Below are 21,069 nucleotides of genomic sequence, written 5' to 3'. Positions count from 1 at the left end.
TCACTTTCTTTTTCTTTTTTCACTTCTTCAATAATGCAATACTTTCTCAGCCTTCTTGCTGATAATTGACCGGTGCTGCCATGCTGTGCCGTTAGCGGCTAGCTGACGACTCAGTTATGCTGCTAGGGAAAAAAGTATGAGCAGGTTTTGACCTTGTTTTTGTATGTCTTAGTTACTTTTTCTTTTGAGTAGGAAAAAAGTGTTGCACACTGTGGTACCATATGCATTTTTCTTTTATTCATATGATGATTGTTCGGGCCTCTGGCCTTCTTTAAGAACAACAACAAGATGGTCTTGTGAAATGCATTTGGAGCCAGAGTGTGCACCTCTTTCAACACTTTTTTCTTACTCTCAACTCGGTTCAGTAATTTAGTTCATCCCACTTGATGCTGTAAAAAAATTTACTGGTGTTTATTAGCTCGTTTACACAGGTAACTAAGTAATTTTACTTTAACTACATTTTAACTTGTACATGTCTGTGTAATTTAAACTTTTAATACATTTTTTGCCTTGCACAAAGCGGATAGTCATACAAACCATCCAACAAACTATATTTTGATATTGATTACTTTATTTATTGATTACAGCACTAGAAGTTATTTATCCTGCTTTTCTCTGGCAGACCAAATCATGCTGGTTGCAGGAGACTGTCCAAGTTGAAGGAAACACCTTTTCACTAAATTGCTTTTGCAAAATTACAGAACCAGGCTAGGCTCAGTTGACAAGGCTATTTGTATCATATGCATATCCCAACTAACTTCGGCACAATGGGCAAGAATCCAAAACATCTGAAAGCGTGGAAGATCCAACAACAGAACATTGAGATACAACCAACTAGCATAGCTGCTTCCGATGGGGAAAATACTAAAAGCATCATGTAAATATTGTGATTAAAATAATAAATAATGTTCTGAACAAGTTGCATATTAGGCTACCCCTTTAAAATAATGGTTTTGACTAAGAGTAATAATCAGTGATGATAATGACAATAAACTGAGTATTTTAGGAAATTATTTTATAAAGGATGTATGGTGTTCAATGATTTTCAGTTTTTTAGGCAATCCTCTTTCTCTGTCAATCATACCAGGAATAATTTAATGGGCACAAGAGCTGGCTAAAGATCCACAAAGCCTTTGCTGAACTCTTACTGGACAAGACATCTGCTTTATACAAGATTAGGCACGGTGTGAAGACTATCCAACTATCCGAAGTACGAGAGGAAATAAGAAGTGTCCCCTTCAGAGATATTTGCAGCATAGTTGGAATCCATTTCTCACAGCCAGAGTGCTATATCCCACACTGGTAGCCCTCTGTCTGGACACATTGCACATGTGGGATGCATCGGTCATGTTTTATTATGCCTTACATACAAGGACACTGTCAGTGTCATTTTACAAAAACAGGGCGTACAGGAAGCAGGCTGGACCTGAATAAAGGAGCTGTGGAAGAATTCGGGGAAGATGTGAAAGGTCAGGATTTCAAGAAGGTGAGAAAAATGCACTAAATAACTGTTCATCAAAAGATAGAAAATATTTTTATGTGTTGCTATTTTAGGACAAAAGGGGGTTAGCAGGCAGCAGGCAAACGGGCAAACAGGCAGGCAGGCAGGCAGAGAGGGAGGGATGATCAACAGTAACTGAAGCAATGATACACTGTACATTGTATGTGTGAAGACACAGGGTTGAAATACTATAAGGCAGGTGAGCAGACTGGAAGAGGTGATGAGCCAGCTGCAAGCAGGTGGTGTACGAAGAGGAGAGCCTGGAGCCAGGAGGGAAGCAACGCCCATACAACATACACATACAGAAACAGAACAGGGAAATACGGGGAAACACAAGGGAAATGACTGATAATGATAATGTAATAGTTTTTTGTAATTATTTTGCTAGTAATTTTAGCCTGTTTCCAAATGTCTTATTTTTGATTTTGACTATTTGACTAAAAAGTTGCTTGTTGCACATTTAAATCATGAAACAATTTTGTGCAAAGGGGTGAAGCATCTGGCAATGTTTGGGATACACTTGAAAGCAGAGGGATGAACCGTGCTCGACTGCATGTGACACCCTGTGCCAAGCCCATCAGCTGGAATTGTGGCCATCCCTGGCGCTGGTGATGGGGCACATAGATATTACTAGATGTGACGGTCATAGTTGCCATTTGTATCTATGACAGGGAGACCACTGATGATGACAACAGCAGCCTTTTCCTCAGGTAAGCAAAAGAAAATATTAATATTTCTGCAAAATATTTGCTGAAGATTGAAGTTGGACGTTGGACAGAATACCAAGAATACCAACTCAAAATGTATATTTCTGTTATTAGTACTATAACTGTTTTTTAGTGGTCAGTTATTGTAGTTGGGTTAGGTTTTATTAATTATATGCATTGTTATGTAAATTGTTGTTTTATATGTATTTATATTTATATATTTAAGTATACTTCAAACTATTAATTAATATAATGTTTAATTTCAAGTTCAACTTTGTCTTAGCAATAAAAAAAGGAATTTTTTACTGTCGTCAACCGCCATTTTGTGCTTTTTATTTTAAAAGTATCTGTTCAGGCACCGTTTAGGCATTGGTACCTTTTTAGTAGAGAAACCTCAAACAATACCCAACCCTTAAAAAGATATGAAGATCATTCAAATTTTTTGCACTGAGCTAAAATTTAAAAATACATTTAAATGTAAATTTTAGCTGCTGTCATGGGTCATATTTTACTTTGCTACAGTCGAACCCACCCAAGTTTGATCCTGCCTGTTTTTAAGGACAGATTCTGATGAGCACTGTGGAGCATAGTCCCTAGAAGATTTATGGAGGAGGAAGGCAATTTGCCAATCACATTACTATTTATATCTAGCATTATGTCTCCCACAAAATTAATTTTTCTTGCAAATTTTGTTGGATTGTACCATGTCTAATATAATGTTGTTGTTTTTTTGCTTTGCAAAGGACCTAAAGTGACATTGGTTGTTGTTGTTTGGTTTAGAGCAAGAGCATAATCTTTGGTATGGATATTCATGGTCACCAGAGGATGATACCTACTGACTGTGGTGACCTTGTGACATTTCCTCTGTCGTCACCATCATGCCAAAGTTTCTACCTGTTCATAACTTTCTTCATCTTATCTATCTCTACATGAAACACTATATGAAGATCATCTTGTCTCTTTGCCTTTGTTGTATTCCAGGCACATTTTATTTCTAAATCAAGTTAGGATGTCCAAATGTGTCGGGATTTGGAATACTGATAAATTGACATGTTGACTTCAGCTTCAAAATGTAAATCTTGAACAAACACACATACTTTTCCTGCTCTCTGCCTCCCCTTCCCTCCTCTGTCCTCCCCTCCTTGTCCTCCTCCTCTGTCCTCCCCTCCTTGTCCTCCTCCTCCAGGCGGACAGTGTGACAGATCTGTCACGTCGGCACCTGGTCGTACACAAGTGTTAATGTCCCCACCTCAGCTGAGAATCATTGGACCACTGACACCATGCAAGTGTGTCTGTGTGAATATATAAGTGTGTGTGCCTGAGACGTTCTGCAACTAATTGTGTCTATCCTCCCTAAACCTGAGATCCTAGAAAAGTTAAGTTCTTAAAGGAATTGACAGGGTGAAGGAGATTTAGCAAGCATTACGTATAAATGTGCATATTTCTGTCTGTGTTAGCCTGCGTGTGTTTCTGTGTGTGTGTGGCACGGATGCACCAGGCAGGGGTCCCGTCCCCTGTCACTCAGAAACAACAAGCCAATCATTCCTGGGTTCTAAAATAAGCTCTCCTCCTCCCTTCCGTCCTCTCCCCCCCTCACATGTGCTCCTCTCGTCAGCACCTCTCACCTTCAGAGTGACAGGAGACAACTGAGGGGGACAGAGGAGCTGAGGAGGAAATGGTTGACAGCAGGAGAGAGTCAGCAACTTTTGGGATGAATACGTGGGAATGGTGAAAAATAAGGTTGAGTAATTCAGTTAAGAACTGCACAACTAAATCAATAGATTGACTTTCCACATAATCATTCCTGGAGGGGAAATTTAAGAACAAGTGCAGCTGTACGATGTTATACTGCATATCATGATGCTTGTCGTACAGTTGTGACCTATCAGACTATTTCAGATTCCTCACTTACAAAATAATCTGCATCTCAGAAATCCAAAAGTAGGCAATATGGGGGCCAGTCTTTAGGGAGGTCTTATATTTGTACCATGAGAGCTTTCCATCAGACTCTACTGGAACCAACCAACCAAGATTGTTTGAGCTCATTTGTACTGATATAATGGGATTTGTAGGCTCACACATACAGTAAATGCCCGTATTCGTGGTAGAATTCCCAAATCGCAGTGAAGTGTAAGTTCAAAATGGCCACCTTGGGACCTTCAGTCTGTAATGACAAGAAGTGTTTTCATGAGTTTGAGTTCATTCTCAGACCTATCTGCAATTTCAGTTGTAATTTTTAATTGTCTTTTATTGCACAGTCATGATATTAAGATAAAGTATTGTTGTTGTTTTTTTTGGGTGGCTGCTAAAGTTTGTTGTCTTCAGTTTTTCTTTTTGTTTCCTACAGACAAAGGCTCCTTGGAACTAGCTATTACAAGAGATTAAGTGTGTAGCACTTGTCTTGTTTTCTTTTCAACATTTATTTTGGGAAACGAGGTAGAGGAGAAATATGTCTCTGTGTTTTGTCTTGGTTTCTTGGAGTCTTTAGAGTGCTTGTTCAGGTGTTAAAATGTGTTAGAATTACAAAGCTTCAGTAACAGCAAGCAGCTTTCTGAAGAATCTTGGCTTATTGGCAGCAGAGTAGTATGACTTTGGAGGAGGAAAGGGGGGGTCACTACTCCGGGATCTACATGAACTTTGAGACTGTGAGGTCACACACTCGCTGACAACTCAACCACCTGTTGCCACACACACAAATGTGCACGCATATCTGCACCCTCACACCCACATCCACATTCACTGCACAGCCTGTCTCGTGTTGTAGGTATTAGTTTGCATGGTCATTACACAATAAAGACAATGTGTTATTTGCTTGTGCGTGTATGTGTGTGAATGTGCCCATGTGTATGTGTGTGTCTGAGAGTTGTTCTTTCTCCCTGTCTCCTGTGGTATTTTTCATTTCTCTGGCATCCAAAGCTTGTGGAACAACCCCAGTCTGCTTTATCACACACAGACACACACACATACGCAGTACCACTAGCATACACAAGTAAGAATACATAGGCATACAGTCCTCCATTCTTTGTTTTGACAAGGAAATATTATTATTATTATAAGCATTGTAATTGCTTAAGTTTTTAAAAAATGTGGAAAGAAAACGCTCACACATGTATGTTTACAATTGTCTTAATAAACAATACGAAATCAGTTAAATTAGTAAGATTTGATTACATATGAACATTGTGACATGAATAGATATATTTTATTTGGCTCAAAAAGGTCATAGAACATGTTTATGTCCTCGGCCAAAGGCCGTGCTGATATAGCGCGTGCTTGCAAAGAAAAGCTTTTCGGTTCAAGTTCAGGGTTGGCTGTTGCGTACCTGACTCAGTCTAAAGAGCAGAAGCAGGTGCATTGGGGTTTTTAAGTGCGAAGGGTCACACAGCCCTTTATATACACATCTCTCTTCCCACTCGCCTTCCCACTGTTATATACACAGTGATCATGTGCAGTTACGTCTGTGTCACACACTTCAGCTTGACATCCAAACAGCTGCATCAAGTAAATGTCTGTCAAACCAGACGTAGAATATGTAGATCAGTCCATCATGTGTCACTCTCCCACAGCTTTAACCTCTTAAGTCCATAACTGTCACTGGTATAATTCCCATGACTCTCATCATGGCCATGATATCATCATGTGAATATGTGACAGGCTCCTGGTGTTGGGTGTAAAAGTTGTTTTAAAGAGTCTGAGTGGTGAAAAGGCCCTGCCTGTAGTGCATATTACTAGATGGACTGCATGTTTGTTAATCCAAAGATTTGATCGAGAACACCACCAGGCATGTAAAGACAAAGAATTTAATTGACAAAAGGAATTTTTGGTTGATATATCCCATAAAAACAAGTTTAGAAGTAGTGTTCAGTAACTCCATCCAAAGTAGGCAAGATCAAGGAGCAATGCAGAATGTTGTATGAGTATAATAGTTACTGCTTCAGGGCCTGCCAGGGGTTGAAGTGCTTGCTTTGAGTGCCTGGGCCAGCCCAGTTTCTGCCCAGTCCATATTCAGTTCCAGTTCAGTCACTGGGTTACATTGTCCATTATCCAAAGCTGCAGGAGGTTTCTCACTTTAGTGACCACTGCAGCTGCACATGCATGTCCTAGAGAACATACTTGAAAGATAAGAACTCGATAAAAAATATTCCCTTCAGTTAAAGAAGCTTTGACAAACTCTTTCTGCTCACAGAGGCAGTAGCTTGATCTGTCACTGTCTCTGCTTGTCCACAATTCACCCCGATGCTTGTTCAGCACATGGATGATTAATTTGTAGAACGTTCTGGACCAAAAGCAACTTACACCCATTCCAGGGTGTCATTTTGTTTTTGTGACAACCCTAGATGTCCAGAGTCAAATTCAGCCCATGTGAGCAGTGACCTGTGAGGCCCCACCTCCCGGCTGGCTACCTGCCAGTCCTAAAGTCCGAGAGTCAAACAAGAAGCCCTGCTGTCCTCCACTGAGCACGCCCAGACTGTCCGTTAGAGTCCCACTGGGAGATGAGCCAAGGAAGGGACTTTGATGATTGGCAGTGGCAGCGGCGGCCATTTTATCTGGGCTGGCAGCGAGGCGTGGTGAGGGAGGGAATGTGTAACCGTACAGGCTGTAGGGTGGTGTGTGGAGGCGCAGCCCAGCGTAACCCTGCGGGGTGGGGTTGGACAGATAGCCAAGTTGAGAAGCAGGGAGAGGCAGGGAACAGAATCCTTCGCTTTCATACACTGATGGACCTCTGGGAGGGGGGAACGGCTCCGGGGGGTTGCTATAACGATGGAGAGGGTGTGTGGGTCGGCTGCAGGTGTAGTCAGGCGGGCTGAGAGGGCAGACCTGGAAAGGTGAGGAGCACGGGGATGTGGAGAGCAGGTGAGGTGATGCTCCGACCCCTCCATGAACTCCAGGGACCCCTACACAAACAGAGCCAGAAAAACAGACTTAAATGATTGGTATAGTTATTATTACTAAAACAACTAGGGTCCAATAAGCTACATAGCCTTATAAGGTGAATTGAGCATCGGCCAAGACATGACTAGTATAACAATATCAGTGCTTCCGCTATCAGGTGCATTCATTCAGTACCTGTGGGCTGCCGACTGAGCTTTTACCTCGAGTTGAGTTATCATAATCGGTAGCAGGAGATAAAATGTTGGATAGGGGCATCCCTAAGAATGACCTTGGATAATGTCTCCGGATGTGGTCGGGCAAATAATGATAGTTTTAGCTAAATCTCTTTGTAAGGTTGGGATGGGTGTACAAAGACGGTGATTTTGACAGGGGACACCTCCTTTTGCATAACACTTCCTACTAACGGTCATAGTTGGTTTCTTGTAACCATGACTACAATCTTTTCCTAATCTTTACCATGTACTTTTTGTACCTAAACCAAACCTTATCCATAGCAGTGGCAGTTAATAGTACTATAAATTATTTTTTGTATTGGTCATGGAACGTTTTGGAAGGCACTGACAAACAATACCGTACTGTTAATCGGGGCGACAGATCAGCAATGACAATGGATAACTCAACTTATTCTCAGTATCCACAAAACTCCTGTCCTTTTACTCTACCTTGCTTGGTCATGCCAGGAATGTCCTCAAATGTGAGCGTTCGCAGAGAAGGACGCCAGAATGCATACGACTCAACCAAAGCCTCCAGACCCATCCTGTAAAACACACACAGATGCAGATGTTAACACACATACATTACCAGTAAATCATCACAAAATCACAAGAGCACAACATCCTTGTCTCGCACTTTCTTCAGTCACTGATGCAGCTGCAGCCGCTCTCTCCCAGCATGCCTCACTGGGTTGTACATTATGCCAACCACCTGGCGGCCATCTTAGTCACCCGTGGGGCCTTTCTTACTGTCTCCATGGAGACGGCAGGTAATGAGGGGCATAAACGCCACATTGCGATTGGCTGCTGCCAGCCGGGTGCTCGGAGGTAATTGCTTTCACACGGCTTTTACGGGCGAATCAGGACGAAGGAGCAGGAAGCCGCAGCAAGGATTTATGAGGTGGGACTCCCCTTCCCCCCAATCTGCGTCCCCCTCCTCCTCTAGGTGGGGCAGAGGGTTGCTGTGGCGGGGTAATGCGAGTGCTCTGTTACCCCTCGTTAGCGTGAGGATAAAAGTCCTCCCCCCCGCGGGGTCGTAGCCACGGTGATAATTTAGACAAGCTGCCCGGAGTGGTTCTGTGTGCTCCAAAGCAGCCTATCAGAGCAGAAGTTTATTTAGCAAACTGCTTAACTCTTCCTGTAATATTTAAGGGGAGTTTTTTTTTTGGCCTTCCTGAGTTTAACTTTTATAGGGTCAGCTGTCAGGGTTATCCAGTTTGCCGTTCTCTACCTTCCTCCCTCTCAAATTTTCTGTCTCACACGTTCCTTCTCCTCCTCTTTCTCCTGCTTTCCCCCTTTCTCTCCCCTCCTCTCTAATGATTTCTGTGAGGCCTCAGGGGAGTGGCTGTTTGGAGACTGTTGGAGTTTTACTGCTGTGTTGTTTTAATGCTGTGTTTATATATGTTTAGAAATGTGTTTATACAGATTTTCTTCAGGAGACTCTTGACTTTTATTATTTTGCTGTTGATGTTTATGTTCCCGAGGCTGGCTGGAATCTGACGCTCCATTTAGGTTTGCATCCGAGGTTAAATTTTTCCCTCTCAAAGCATGTGCCTGTAACTATGCAATTGCGGGAATTAATGTGCCTTTAAAGTTAGCACATTTAAATGAAAATGCATCACCGATTAATACGGTGAAATCATAATAATATGTGCCACGTCTGTTCAGTTTAGTCAATTTCTTTTCTGCCATTTAGGACAGATTTAATGGGAGGCTGTTGCAAATTTTCCATTAGAAAAAAATAAATAAATACATAGCTTTGCTCCCCATAAAATCTGACTGAAATAGCCGTGACAAAAACCACAACCAAGCCAGGATATAATGCAGTCATGCATCCCACATTACCCCTAATGCACTAGATAATGTGAAAATCTCTGTGGTTGAAATGAACTCACCGGTTTCTGCCAGAGTCTCTGAAGCCCTTGGCAAATGGGTTTCTGTCAATTTTCAGCCTTGTAATCTGCAAAGTAAAATAAGACTCTAATTATTTCCAAAAATTTTGTTATTACAAAGTCCATGATAACATACTGTATAAAGCATGATTTTTTTCCCGCAAAAATAATTTTCTTTCTCTGTAATCTTTCAATCAGATCTATAAATAAGCAACTCATTGTGCTGTGGGAATGCACGTATGTACTTGTATGTTTCCTAGCACATATATGTGAATTTTGTGTGTGTGTGTGTGTGTGTGTGTGTGTGTGTGTGTGTGTGTGTGTGTGTGTTTGTGCGTGTGTACGTGTGTGTGTGTGTGTGCGCGAATGTTGGTTAATGTCGGTGGGGCTGCCCAGACTGTGGGTGGTGTTTAAGGCCGAGCTCTATGACCCGCATCCAAAGGGACTTTTATAGGCATCGCCACGATGTTCTAACTTCAGTCACCCAACCAGCTAACATCATACTTCAAAGCTCACATTGACTGGTCCAGTGCAATAATCCAGAAAAACCAGTAGCTTTCCCTCATTGAAGTGACTTTGAAATTCAGTGGGCAAAATCTAGAAAATATGAGACACTATGTAGAAATACAAATTCTTAAAAAATCTACTTAAGTGAGTAGTACCGTAATTTGTTGACAGTCCCTTCAATAAGCCTTTTACTCTGTAAAACTGGTTAAACAAACTGCAGGACCGTCCTCTCATTCACTCCCACCGTTTTGTAAAACACACACACATGCATAGACAACCATGTGCATTCGCACTCAAAGGCCATGTTGGCAATTTCAACGTGTTTTGTACATCAAGTGGTGTTGGTTTTGAAAGGAAATGTGGTTGTGTGGAGGTCAGCTACCTGTTGATTCTGATACGCTGTGACGGTGGTGAACACAGTCTCAGGGAAGGAGAATGTGCGGGTGCCTTCCCCAGCAGGGACTGCTCTCACTGGGGACAGCTCCTCTCCACACTCCTTACGGATCACATGGACCCGCGGCTGGTACTTGTGCATGGAGTGCAGAATGATCTGAGCAGGGAGGGAAATGTATTCTTTCAGGCTTAAATTACATAACAGAAATGTTATGTAATTAGTCACAGCTATATAAGATAATTGTTGGGTAATGAAAATGCATACGCACCTGCACACACAAAGAAACACACACAAACATCCACAATGTGTCACACTGGGGACCACCAACGTAAAGAGCTTACAACAATGTCAGAATTGTGATTTAAAAAACTAAAAATAATATATATATATATATATATATATATATATATATATATAATTAATTTTCTTCTTGTAACTATTGTTGCAGAGAAATATTCAGTTGCAGGCTTTTTTTGTCTTGTAAAATTGGATTCTTTTATAAGGTTTGCAAAAACTTTAAAGGATACTGTAGACAAAAAATATAAAATCAAAATATTAAATTATATTGTCCTAATACAAGTATAGATTATATAGGCCTACCACTAAATAGGCCACACTTGAGGTAAGAACACCCCTAAGTATCACAGATACATGACAATATCACATACATATTTTCGTGTGGCACTTACATGTCCCTGGTCGTCCAGTTCGTTATTGGTCAGTTTAAGTTTGTCGAAGCTGACCACCTGACGCATCCACGTCTCTCCTGAGGCAGGGGAGTCCGGGTGGATGTACACTCTGGGCGGCACAGGAGAGTCCGCATTCCCCGCTACCATCCATTTGGAGCTGTGGTACACGTACCTTCACAATTGACACACACACACACACACACACAGGGTGGTAAACGAACACAATGTCCCAAGTCTGCATGTTCCCATCCTGCTATGCACATTTCACATGCACAACTGCGTCAAATAGCCAGAAAAAAGACTGATATTGACTTTCCCACATATTTTAGCATAACTTATCCCGAAAAAGTCTTTATTTACTTTTTTAAGCAAATACCACGGATCAAACATATTTTTCTTCTGTGCTACATTTCATATGAAGATGTTAAACAAAGCGCCTGCCAACTGAAATGTCCGCTTTGATTTTAAAGCAGGCCTAAAGATATTTCCTTTTTTTCCTTTTTTCTTTTTAAACGAGGTAGGTTAGGTAGCTTTAGCCTATGCAATTAGATACCGGTATGTCATAGCTTAAAACGATGTGAATGTATATGGTACTACAGGTCTAATGGCCTTCAGCTAGAACTAATTAGTTCCTTCGTCTGGTTAAAGGTGTTCATCACCTGCTGTTAAACGTTTGGTTAAAAACCTGCAGACTCTCCTTCATTCACGGCGCGCTGTCGCCTGCAGCTCTCGACTGTGTGTGCATGTGAGCACCGGACTGTCTGTAGTACACATAATATGCCATATCTTGTCAGACTGAACGAATAGTCCTCTAGGATGTCACTCATCACTCCACCACCCCGCTAAAAATGTGTTCACATATAAACGGGTTTCGAAAAGTTTGAAATGATAGACCTACAGTTTAAAGCGTGCAAAGACTTGGCTGCATTGACGCCGTTGCAATAGCACGCTGTTTTCTTCTGCATTATAACGACATTTGTTGGTTTGACCTTTCTGGGGTGGAGAGGTTAGGCATCCAAAAGGCCTTTTCCAAAAGGGACGGCAAAACCGCTGTGACAAAACACCGGTGCCAAGCGCCATTTGTGGAGAGTGAACTGGGGTTACACAACTGAAAAATCTTGTGTTGTCCCAAGAACAGTGTATATTGAGTCTAAATTAAGACTACACGCTAACGAAAATGACTGTAATATTCCGTTCTATAGGACATGCGTGGGAGGTTATAGGTCACTGATATAATTTCTATCTTCGGTATCACTTTAATATTCCCATCACGAATTTTCATTTTTTAATTTGGCTTTTGTCAAATACCATTTTAAAATTCATAAACAGAATCACAAAAAGGTTTCATAACCTCGTTTAGCATTGGCATGCACTGTGTACGCGCGTTGTGCGTCTTACCTATATCGTTTGTTGTCCACGGGGATTATATCCATGGCAATGTAATACTGCTGATGTGGGTCCAAGCCCGTAATCTTGACACGCATAGCGGGGAACATCCGCCTGACAGGAAAAGCAAATAAATCATGTGAATAGGAGATTTCAGCTCAACGATAGACTACATAGATTTGATAATAATAATAACAATAATAATGAATACAAATAATAATTCAACATAACAACCTGTGGTTGGTTAGGGATTATGCTATTATTAATTTGCTATTTCAGTTTACTTTAATATTCTGGTTCAAATCCTTGTTTTTATATGATTTGCAGTTATTACAACTCTTATCTCATTATTTAATATTTAATGAATGTTTTTATTAGAGGTATAAAATAATCTTCACCAATAACCATTAATATAGCCTATGTATATAAGTCTTTCTTCGGCCATCTCTGAGCATCTTTTCTTCTCTAGAACACGAGGCTATCCATTCCCATATCAACTCTGTCTTACCGTCCAGCCTTGGTAATGATCATTTCCGTGCCAATCTCGTGGAACCGTTTCCATAGGTCTGATCCCTGCAGGTCCACGCGGGACTCCTCTCCGGTGCCGGTTACCGGCGCCGTGCACACAGCTGCGGGCTGCGGGCTCTCCAGCAGCGCGTCCTCGCTCTCTGCTGCACCGGAAAGAGGCGAGATTAGCACGTTTTAATAGTAACACACGCATCCAAGCCAAGCATTATTCACTTACAAGGTGTTACTCTTGTAGACATGTTGTCCTGCGACGCACAGAAAAAACTAATTTCTGAATACATTTTAGAAGCAATCAAGCATTAAACAGGACGAACTGCTATTAGATGAAAATCACCAAGGCTGTAACTGCAGTGTTGCATTTGACATATTGGCTATATGAATATGACTTATTATTGCCCACTGCAGTGACTATTGCAATGATGAAAAAAACGATCAGCAGCCCAAGAAAAGGTCACAAACTTTACTTCACACTATTTTATATCTATTATTTAAAGGAGATAAAAATGCTTTTAAGTTGCCTCATGATAACTAACTGTTGAATACTGGAACTGAAAGCTCGTAATTTGTAAGAATATTATAGTTATATGTCTCTTTAAACTAAGGTCACTCTGCACTCACTACTGAATACACTATAATATATTATGATACAGTAGAAAAATGGCAAGTTTACTATACACTCAGAACTGTATAATTATTTTCATGGAGTACTTGAGTTTAAATGTGTGTTTTAATATTGAGGATATGTTTAGAGGACACCCTAACAGAAGTGTTTATGTGTCTCACCGCTGTTGTTATTTGTGCAATTCAACACAGGCTTCGCCAGGTGGTGGAAATTTATGGACATTAGACATGGGCCTAACAAGCCAAACTAACACAAAGACAAATCCTCTGCCAAGTGCATTTTAAACTTGCAGCAGATTTAAACCGTAATTTGTCAGGGCCAGTCGGTTTATGCTTTCTGCAGACCTCTTAGCATCCTTTCCGTGGCAGTTTCCCTGCCTTTATACGCTGCTAATTGGCGTGTTTATGATTGCAACACAACTCATAAAGCGTCTCACATTAGTCACACTCACACCACTCATATTTACTAGACCAGAGCCATGATATGATATCACATTTCCACTGTGTGGCTCTGGCCAAAGCCTATCATTGTTTTGCTTTATAATCTGCATCTTTTGCATTTTATTGTTGAATTCCCCTCGACACTAAAGAAGAGAGCGTGCACAATCCTGATGAAAACCACTGTGCTGCTTCTCATTCAAAAAGAAATGTCAGCGAGTAGCTAAGGGCAACTTTATTATTTTCCTCACAAATAGTATTAGGGTATCAAATGCGCACGGATTAAATAATTTGCTGTATACAAGCTTTGAAAACTACAGCCCACAATAAGAAAATATATGGTTTAATAGCCTACGATAAAATAAATACATGTTTACTTTTATTATAGTATAGTATCATAATACTAATTCAGTATTTCCATTTCAAGTCTATTTTATGCAGGTATCTTTATTTATTTCAGTAAGTCATTATTATTATATTTGTATTATTATTATCATTAATATTATTATTAGTACTAGTATTATAGACTTTTGTTTGTTGTTATTTACTTACGGGATCCATCACTTGCACATTCCGCCTCGCTGCCCCTGTCGCTGGTGCACGCTCGGTCGGCCCGCGGCCCCGGGCTCCCGGTTAGATCAGCGACATCAGTTCCGTCCTCGTAGCCAGGGGACACAGTATCCTCTCCGGCCGTCCTGCGTCTCTTTTCCGCTCCGATCAGCGCCTCTACCGAGAATGCATGCGCCTTGACACTCAGCGCGCACGGTGACCGCCGCTTCTCTGCCATTTCTCTCGGTCTCGGGACGGAGGAAGGAGAAGAAGGAGACGGCGTCACGAGCTTGCAGGGAGCACGAAGAGTTCAAAGCACAGACAGTCGCAAAAAAAAAGGGAATCCACGAGGACAGTCCGGTGCTTTCTGTTTGTCCGCCCAAGAGCCGGGCCGCAGAGGGAACAGAGGGAGCTGGGACGAGCTGTGATAGTGTCTCCGTTATCCGTGAGAGCCGTGCGGACTTTTGGAGAGTGTCAACAACCGGAGCTTAGAGGAGAGCCGGAGAAGGGGACCTGTCAATCACAACACAGAGCAACCAATCACAAGTAATCACAGCCCCCCGGAACTTTTCCCTGGTCCCGCCCGCTGTGGGGGCCGCTCGTGCCGCCTTATGTGGTAAAAGTAAAGCTGGTGATTGAATCATGTCTTCAGGCGAAGGAGCGCGAGGAGCGTCTCTCTGGGGCATTGCGCGCATTTTCACACACCGGCCCGACATGCTTTGCATATCAGGCCATTAGTACCTCCTGCACCGTGGCCCCAATCCTGGAAAGGAGCATTTCTTACAGCATCTACGTGTTTCTCATAATGTCTCTAAATGTTTTTGCGTGTGATGATCATTACATCTATGAGCGGCCAAAATACATTTGGTTAGGCTGCTGATATGATCACTGGCCCACATAGAGAGAAAATATATGTTCAAATTTTGTTTCATTTTTCTTTCTGTGCCCTTCAAATGACACCTTTAAAAAAACGTGAATTCTGAACTAGGTCTATGAAATGTGTGTGTGACTATTATCAGTTCTCCAAACGCTGTGATCCAATGTCAGACAGCAGAAACAGTCTTACACAACAGAAGCTCTGCTTCATGGCATTATAACGAGTTGTATGTATTGAACAAAATCAACGGTTTCACTTTTTGTTAAATGAAAAAAACTTTATGCTGCCGGGCACAAGTGTCCTATCCCTGACTTCAATGCGCAACCGGTCCTTGTCTCCCTGCAACAACAAAAATGTTCTGCTGAAAAAAAGATGAAGTGAGAAGTTGCAACTGCACTAAAATAAAACTGTAGTCGCAGCATAACATAACCAGTTGTTGATCACAGCCACAGGCACATACACTGCAATGTTTAAATACCCCAACGAATATAGACTTGGCCTATACGTTATAGATTTATCTTTTGTCAATTTAATGATAATTATTATCATTACAGTGCCTGTTGTTTTTTTTATTTTGGGTTGGAAATCTAAGTAATAAAATATACATAGAATTTGACTTGAGTCAATAAATAGTTAAATGGACTAACAGGCCATAGTCATGATCAAGATACAGGATCACAGGAGTGATTTAATATGCGACCAGCTGAAGGGAGTTGAGAGATGAGTTGGATTCTCCTCCATCCGCGCGTTTGGAAATAATCTTCCACACTTTCAAGGCCACGTAAATGAGCTTGTGGTCACGCGGGGAATGCGTGTTGGTGTGGGTGCGTGTGGAGGCAATAACATATGGAGGGCCAGAACCTGCGGCTATAAATAAACAAGGCAGCGAGGCCGTGCACGTTGGTGTGCGCGCCTGCAGGTTTCTTAAACTCAAACCGGTATACAGAGTCCAATGAACACAAACCTGACCACAAAACTGTTTAATATGCTACATTTTATATTAATGCAGCAACCAATGCATTAATCAATCCACTAATTTCTTACTAAGCAACCTCTTTTTGAAGCCATTAATAGAGGTTTTAACGGAATAACTGCAGTTGATTGGAATGCCATTAGTGACATCAGGATTTAATACATTTGTTTAAAGTTTATTTGCTTCAGTGATGTTTCCTTCACTAAAATCACTGCAAAGCTCAAGGCCTCTCGTGGCTTGTTGCTTAAATAAACAACACGTCGTGGTCGTTTATTGGCCTACATTCAGTGTAAATGATGGGACGTCAAGGGGAAGGTCTGTGCCCATATCCGTGTGGGTTATCAGATCAAACGCAGCGTGTTTTCACTTCCAATATTTCTTAATAATTCCGTGGGAAATAAATAGGTTACGCTCTGTTTGAAATAGAGTTAAGTTTCGATTCAGCAGCCGCATGAATGATCCTGGCATCGGCATAAATAGCCTGTAAACCTTTACAACTAAAATGTTTGCTCTTAAGCGACGATCAGAAACAAAGACAATCTAAAGACAGATTTAGTGATAGCGCGTTACCGATTTATGTTTCCTCCGTATTGAATTTAAGCAAATTGTGTTTTACAATCAGCCTATAGCCTACATAAAACACTAAAACGTCACATTCTTTAGCTACCATAATGTGACAAAACTAAAGGTTCAGTTGATGTTATTGTTCCAAAATAGGCAATTAATGCGTTGACTATCGTTAACAAAATAAACATACAATTAAAACGTTATTTATGTTCACTTCTTGATCATATCATATCATTGTTTGATGACAAAAAACAAAAGTCATATCTGCTGAATATTGCCATCTTGGAAATAATAATAATAATAATATAATAATAATAATAATAATTTGAAAACAGTTTATTCTTTATATTTTATTAGATACCACAATTCTATAATATTTTGTAAACATTAAGGTCTCGTAAGTGTGTATTATACAGTGTGGATAAATGGTTCAGGACTCTGGGTCTAATTAGGCCCACCACTTCAATCACATAACTGTTAATTGGCGCAGTTTCGTTATAATAATATGAACCGGTGGCTTCAATGAGTCCTCACCAAGGAAAACATTTTCGTTGCAACGATGGCTAGTGTTTCCATATAAATACATTGTTTTTGTAAATAATTATTATTGATTTTTATTCGTTAGCAGGTGCGCTGATCCTTGCATCCTTGTGCTCGTTAGCAGGTGCGCTGATCCTTGCATCCTTGTGCCATCTGCTGTTAGTGTACAATTCTTTAATACAATATTAAGATAATTTTATAGACTAGATTTCAGAAGGATTAAATAAAACAGCCAGGCATGTCTCTGCAGAATATGGCGAGAGATAAAACCTCTTAAACGTGTTATGACTCCACATGAAGCTGGTGTAAGATATAGAAACAGAGTATAGGATTGTAGAATAAGCCCATCTGGGCCTCGACAAAATACAGAGGCACATTTCCTTTCTCTGTGGCCAAGCGACTTTGCAGTCTTCCTCTGCAGATCTGAATCTAAAAATAATGGGAAGCTCTCTGTCGCCGAGGCTTTCTGTTATGGATTTGCCAGTCTGGCAGCTCTAATGAACGTAGCTCTGCGTTTTGCAGTTCAACTGTAACAAAAAATTCTTGGGCCTTGAATGTGTTTTATTTCTTTAATTTGTATGTGTGTTTCTTTCTTTGAGACTGTGCGGGTAAGACCCTTTTATAGTGCTGTGTCAGCTCTGTTTAGTGTCTAAATTTGTCAGCACCTGAACTTGATTGGACACATTTAAAAAACATTGAAGGCGGGATGTAAGCTAAGCATTAGCCTGCAGCCTTTTATCCCTTGGCTATATGCATGGGGCATTTAAGAAAGGCTATTTTTGTTAAACAAGTGTAAATCACAGGTTGCCCACGACAGGCTTCCCCTCCATTCATGAAACTGCAGCGTGTGCTGCTGCTCCACTGTAATTGGCTGGGGCTGTTGTTTTGATTTATTACTAGCCTACTTCTTAAACCACCATTTTGTGCAATAGCCTAATTAACAATTAAGTATGTACAACAAATAAACTGAATTTAATTAATTAAAAACGAATTTACTTTTAACAGACAGCATTCATCTTGAACAATAAGCTTTATAATATTTATATAATAGGCCTTCACTACATTTTTTTAATTTTATCAATCAATAGACGCCAACGACGCCATTTTAAAAGTGGATTAGCATGTTTGCCCATTAGCCTCATTAACGTGCAGGTGCATCTATCGTTCACCTGGTCATTTCTAACAACTCGTGGTGTAATTCAGCCAATCAGAGCCCGGCTCATTCATTCAAGTCTGTTTTTAAAAATACATTTTGTCACTGTGAATGCAGGCGTAAACCCACCGCGCACTCTTTATTAAAAACCTTTGACATAATTACCTGTGAGCTTTGAAGGGACGCCGGGGTAGGGTAGAAGTGCCGGAGCAGGGGAGTCTGGGTAATACATTGTTAACAGTTATTTAGCGCGTGCTAATGGGCACGTGGATCACTGCCAGGGCTTTTATGGCGGAAGTGGCATGAGCAGCGGGGAAGGTGTGTGGGTTTCTGTGTGTGTGAAAGGGAGAGAGAGAGAGAGAGAGAGAGAGAGAGACCTACATACAGTGCAGTGGTAATGCAGTGCTTTTTAAAGGTTCCAGGAGTGATACTTTTTCACAGTTTTGTAATGTGTTATTTTGATCTTTCCTGAGGACAGGGTGCTTTACAGCTGACCTGGGGATGGAGACAGAAATAGTGATATATTCAGAGAGAAATGCAGCATCCAGCCATCTGCCTCCCTCCAGATTCAGAGGACCCGCGCCACCCTTGCAGCCCGTCCTGGGGGGCCGAATCCCAGACAATAACTGCCGGATTCCCAGTATGGCTCCACTGGGAAAGTCATAACTTGAACTCCATGCCTATCTGCAGTTGTGCCAACACTGCAAAGCAAACGGCCGGGGCCCCAGCGAGCATATCCTGCTTATGCTGGCCCAGAGTCACTCGTCATCCAAGTGAAGTGACCCCTGCTCTCTTTCATAAAGTTAACCTTCCATTGAAAACGTGGTATTTACTGACGCGCTTGATGGAAATTGATGGATGTATGACATTTATTGAATTTTTTTACGAGCCGGTTCTGGTCGTGACGCCGTTTATTCAGGCCTCTGTGTGCCTCGGATGTTATTCAAGTTGAACTCCTGCTCTGGCTGCAATGGCTTGTCTCGCACAAGCACACACACACACACACACACACACACACACACACACACACACACACACAGAGAGAGAGAGAGAGAGAGAGAGAGAGAGAGAGAAAGAGACACAGATGACTCAAGCTCATGTGCGACTCTGAGTTACAGCCTGAAACTGCTGGACTGGCGTTGGATTCATCCTCTTATTCACATATCAAAAATGCTTTGCTGAGCTAAGCCAGCTCTGTCACTACACAACCTATCACATCATTATTTTGATGAGATCAAACTGGAACACATTGAGGACGATCCTTTCACTGTCCATAAATAAGTTTTTACCAATGCCAAAAATATCAGTGTTTAGACCTAGTAGATGGGAGCTGTAAGTCATAACTGGAACAATGGTGGGAAGTAAAGCAGACGAGAAATTGTATCAAAGCAATCTATTGGTCTGTAAGCTGCCCATGTGTAATCAGATTTTAAATCATTTAATAATAATACATCATTGTTTGTCTAACCAATTTAGAAAGGTAATGATTCAGGTCATTTTTCACTGCATGAATACTGTTAGAGGAGAGCAATAGGTTGAGAATGATATTAGGAAGGTTCTTCTTTGACTTCAAACTGTACTGGTTATGGTGTTATAGTTATGCATTATGCCTGAAGGGTTTTCTGAATGGCATATACAGTATATGGAGTGTGTGTACATTTGAGAGAGAGAGAGAGAGAGAGAGAGAGAGAGAGAGAGAGAGAGAGGAATATAGGAAGTGATCTAATAACCTGCTGCACAGTGTGATGGCAGGCTTATCATTAGATCCAACTTATTTGTTGGCTCATGCAATTTTCAGTTTCTACATTTTACATTTTCTGGTACTCAAAAACACTGATTGTGGTGACTGGCTGTAGAGGGATTATTACAGAGTGAGAAACTAGACTTTTTTTTTCAGGGCAGGGGCTCAAAACTAATCAAGGGTTTCTTGGGTGTTATCAAAAGAGATTAGTTTGGTATTGTGGTGGAAAAAAATTGCTACAAAAACATATCATCTCTGGTTGTAACAGGATTATTATCTCCATAAAAAGATAGAGGAGCTTCTTTAGGCGATTTGCTCAAATTAAGCAAATTTTCATGGATTCCAGGCAAACTATATAAAATATATAAAAATGAGATGGTATGCCAAAAGGACTACCCGGATCAACTAATGGAAAACAACTACACTATACCAAGATGGCATGGTTTCAAAATTGTTGCTAAAAGAGGGAGAGCTGAATGATGCAAGAAGTCCTACATGATAATATGTAGAATGATTATGTAGCTGTATGCAATTTACTTTGAACTTCAGGTCAACAGAGGTCAACAGCTCTGCAGGACTGGCTCCAGTCATATTTACCCAAGCCAGCAGGGGACACAGTTATACACATTTCTCTGGCTGATCTAAGGTCTATTAATTACAAAGCTGAGTCATAATTTGCGGAAGTAAACCATTCATTCGCTGGCATTGAACACACCGTGAAACAGGTCCATTGTGTCTGCCGGGTTCAAAATACTTTCTGCTCTCATTGCTGCCAAGGTAACCTGCTTATTTCATCACCTCATAGCCTTCACCTGCATGATTTATACATGTGGGATGATTGGTGGCAGGGTGGCCTACTGGTTGAAGCTGCATGAATTTGGCAGGTTTGACCCTGGCCTGT

General features: G+C 41.2%; 1 protein-coding gene across 2 annotated transcripts; it reads right to left on the bottom strand.

Annotated features, from left to right (window-relative positions):
* Positions 1–5,318: 5,318 nt before the first annotated feature.
* tbx18 (T-box transcription factor 18) lies at positions 5,319–14,809 on the bottom strand. 2 transcript variants are annotated; one of them, XM_051409575.1, is made up of 8 exons: positions 14,321–14,809; positions 12,690–12,849; positions 12,194–12,295; positions 10,796–10,967; positions 10,095–10,262; positions 9,209–9,273; positions 7,764–7,858; positions 5,319–7,103 (listed from the first exon to the last, which is right to left on the bottom strand). In XM_051409575.1, exons 1-8 carry the CDS (start codon positions 14,553–14,555, stop codon positions 6,562–6,564), a joined length of 1,539 nt encoding a protein of 512 aa, XP_051265535.1. In that variant the 5' UTR covers positions 14,556–14,809; the 3' UTR covers positions 5,319–6,561. The 2 variants fall into 2 exon arrangements, with proteins under 2 accessions (XP_051265535.1, XP_051265534.1); XM_051409574.1 differs by having other exon boundaries at positions 12,690–12,852; positions 14,321–14,808.
* Positions 14,810–21,069: the final 6,260 nt, after the last annotated feature.

The sequence above is a fragment of the Dicentrarchus labrax genome, unplaced genomic scaffold (assembly GCF_905237075.1).
Source record: "Dicentrarchus labrax unplaced genomic scaffold, dlabrax2021, whole genome shotgun sequence".
Lineage (NCBI taxonomy): Eukaryota > Metazoa > Chordata > Actinopteri > Moronidae > Dicentrarchus > Dicentrarchus labrax.
The sequence above is the reverse complement of the archived record's forward strand: the minus strand, read 5'-3'. Positions and strand labels throughout refer to the sequence as shown.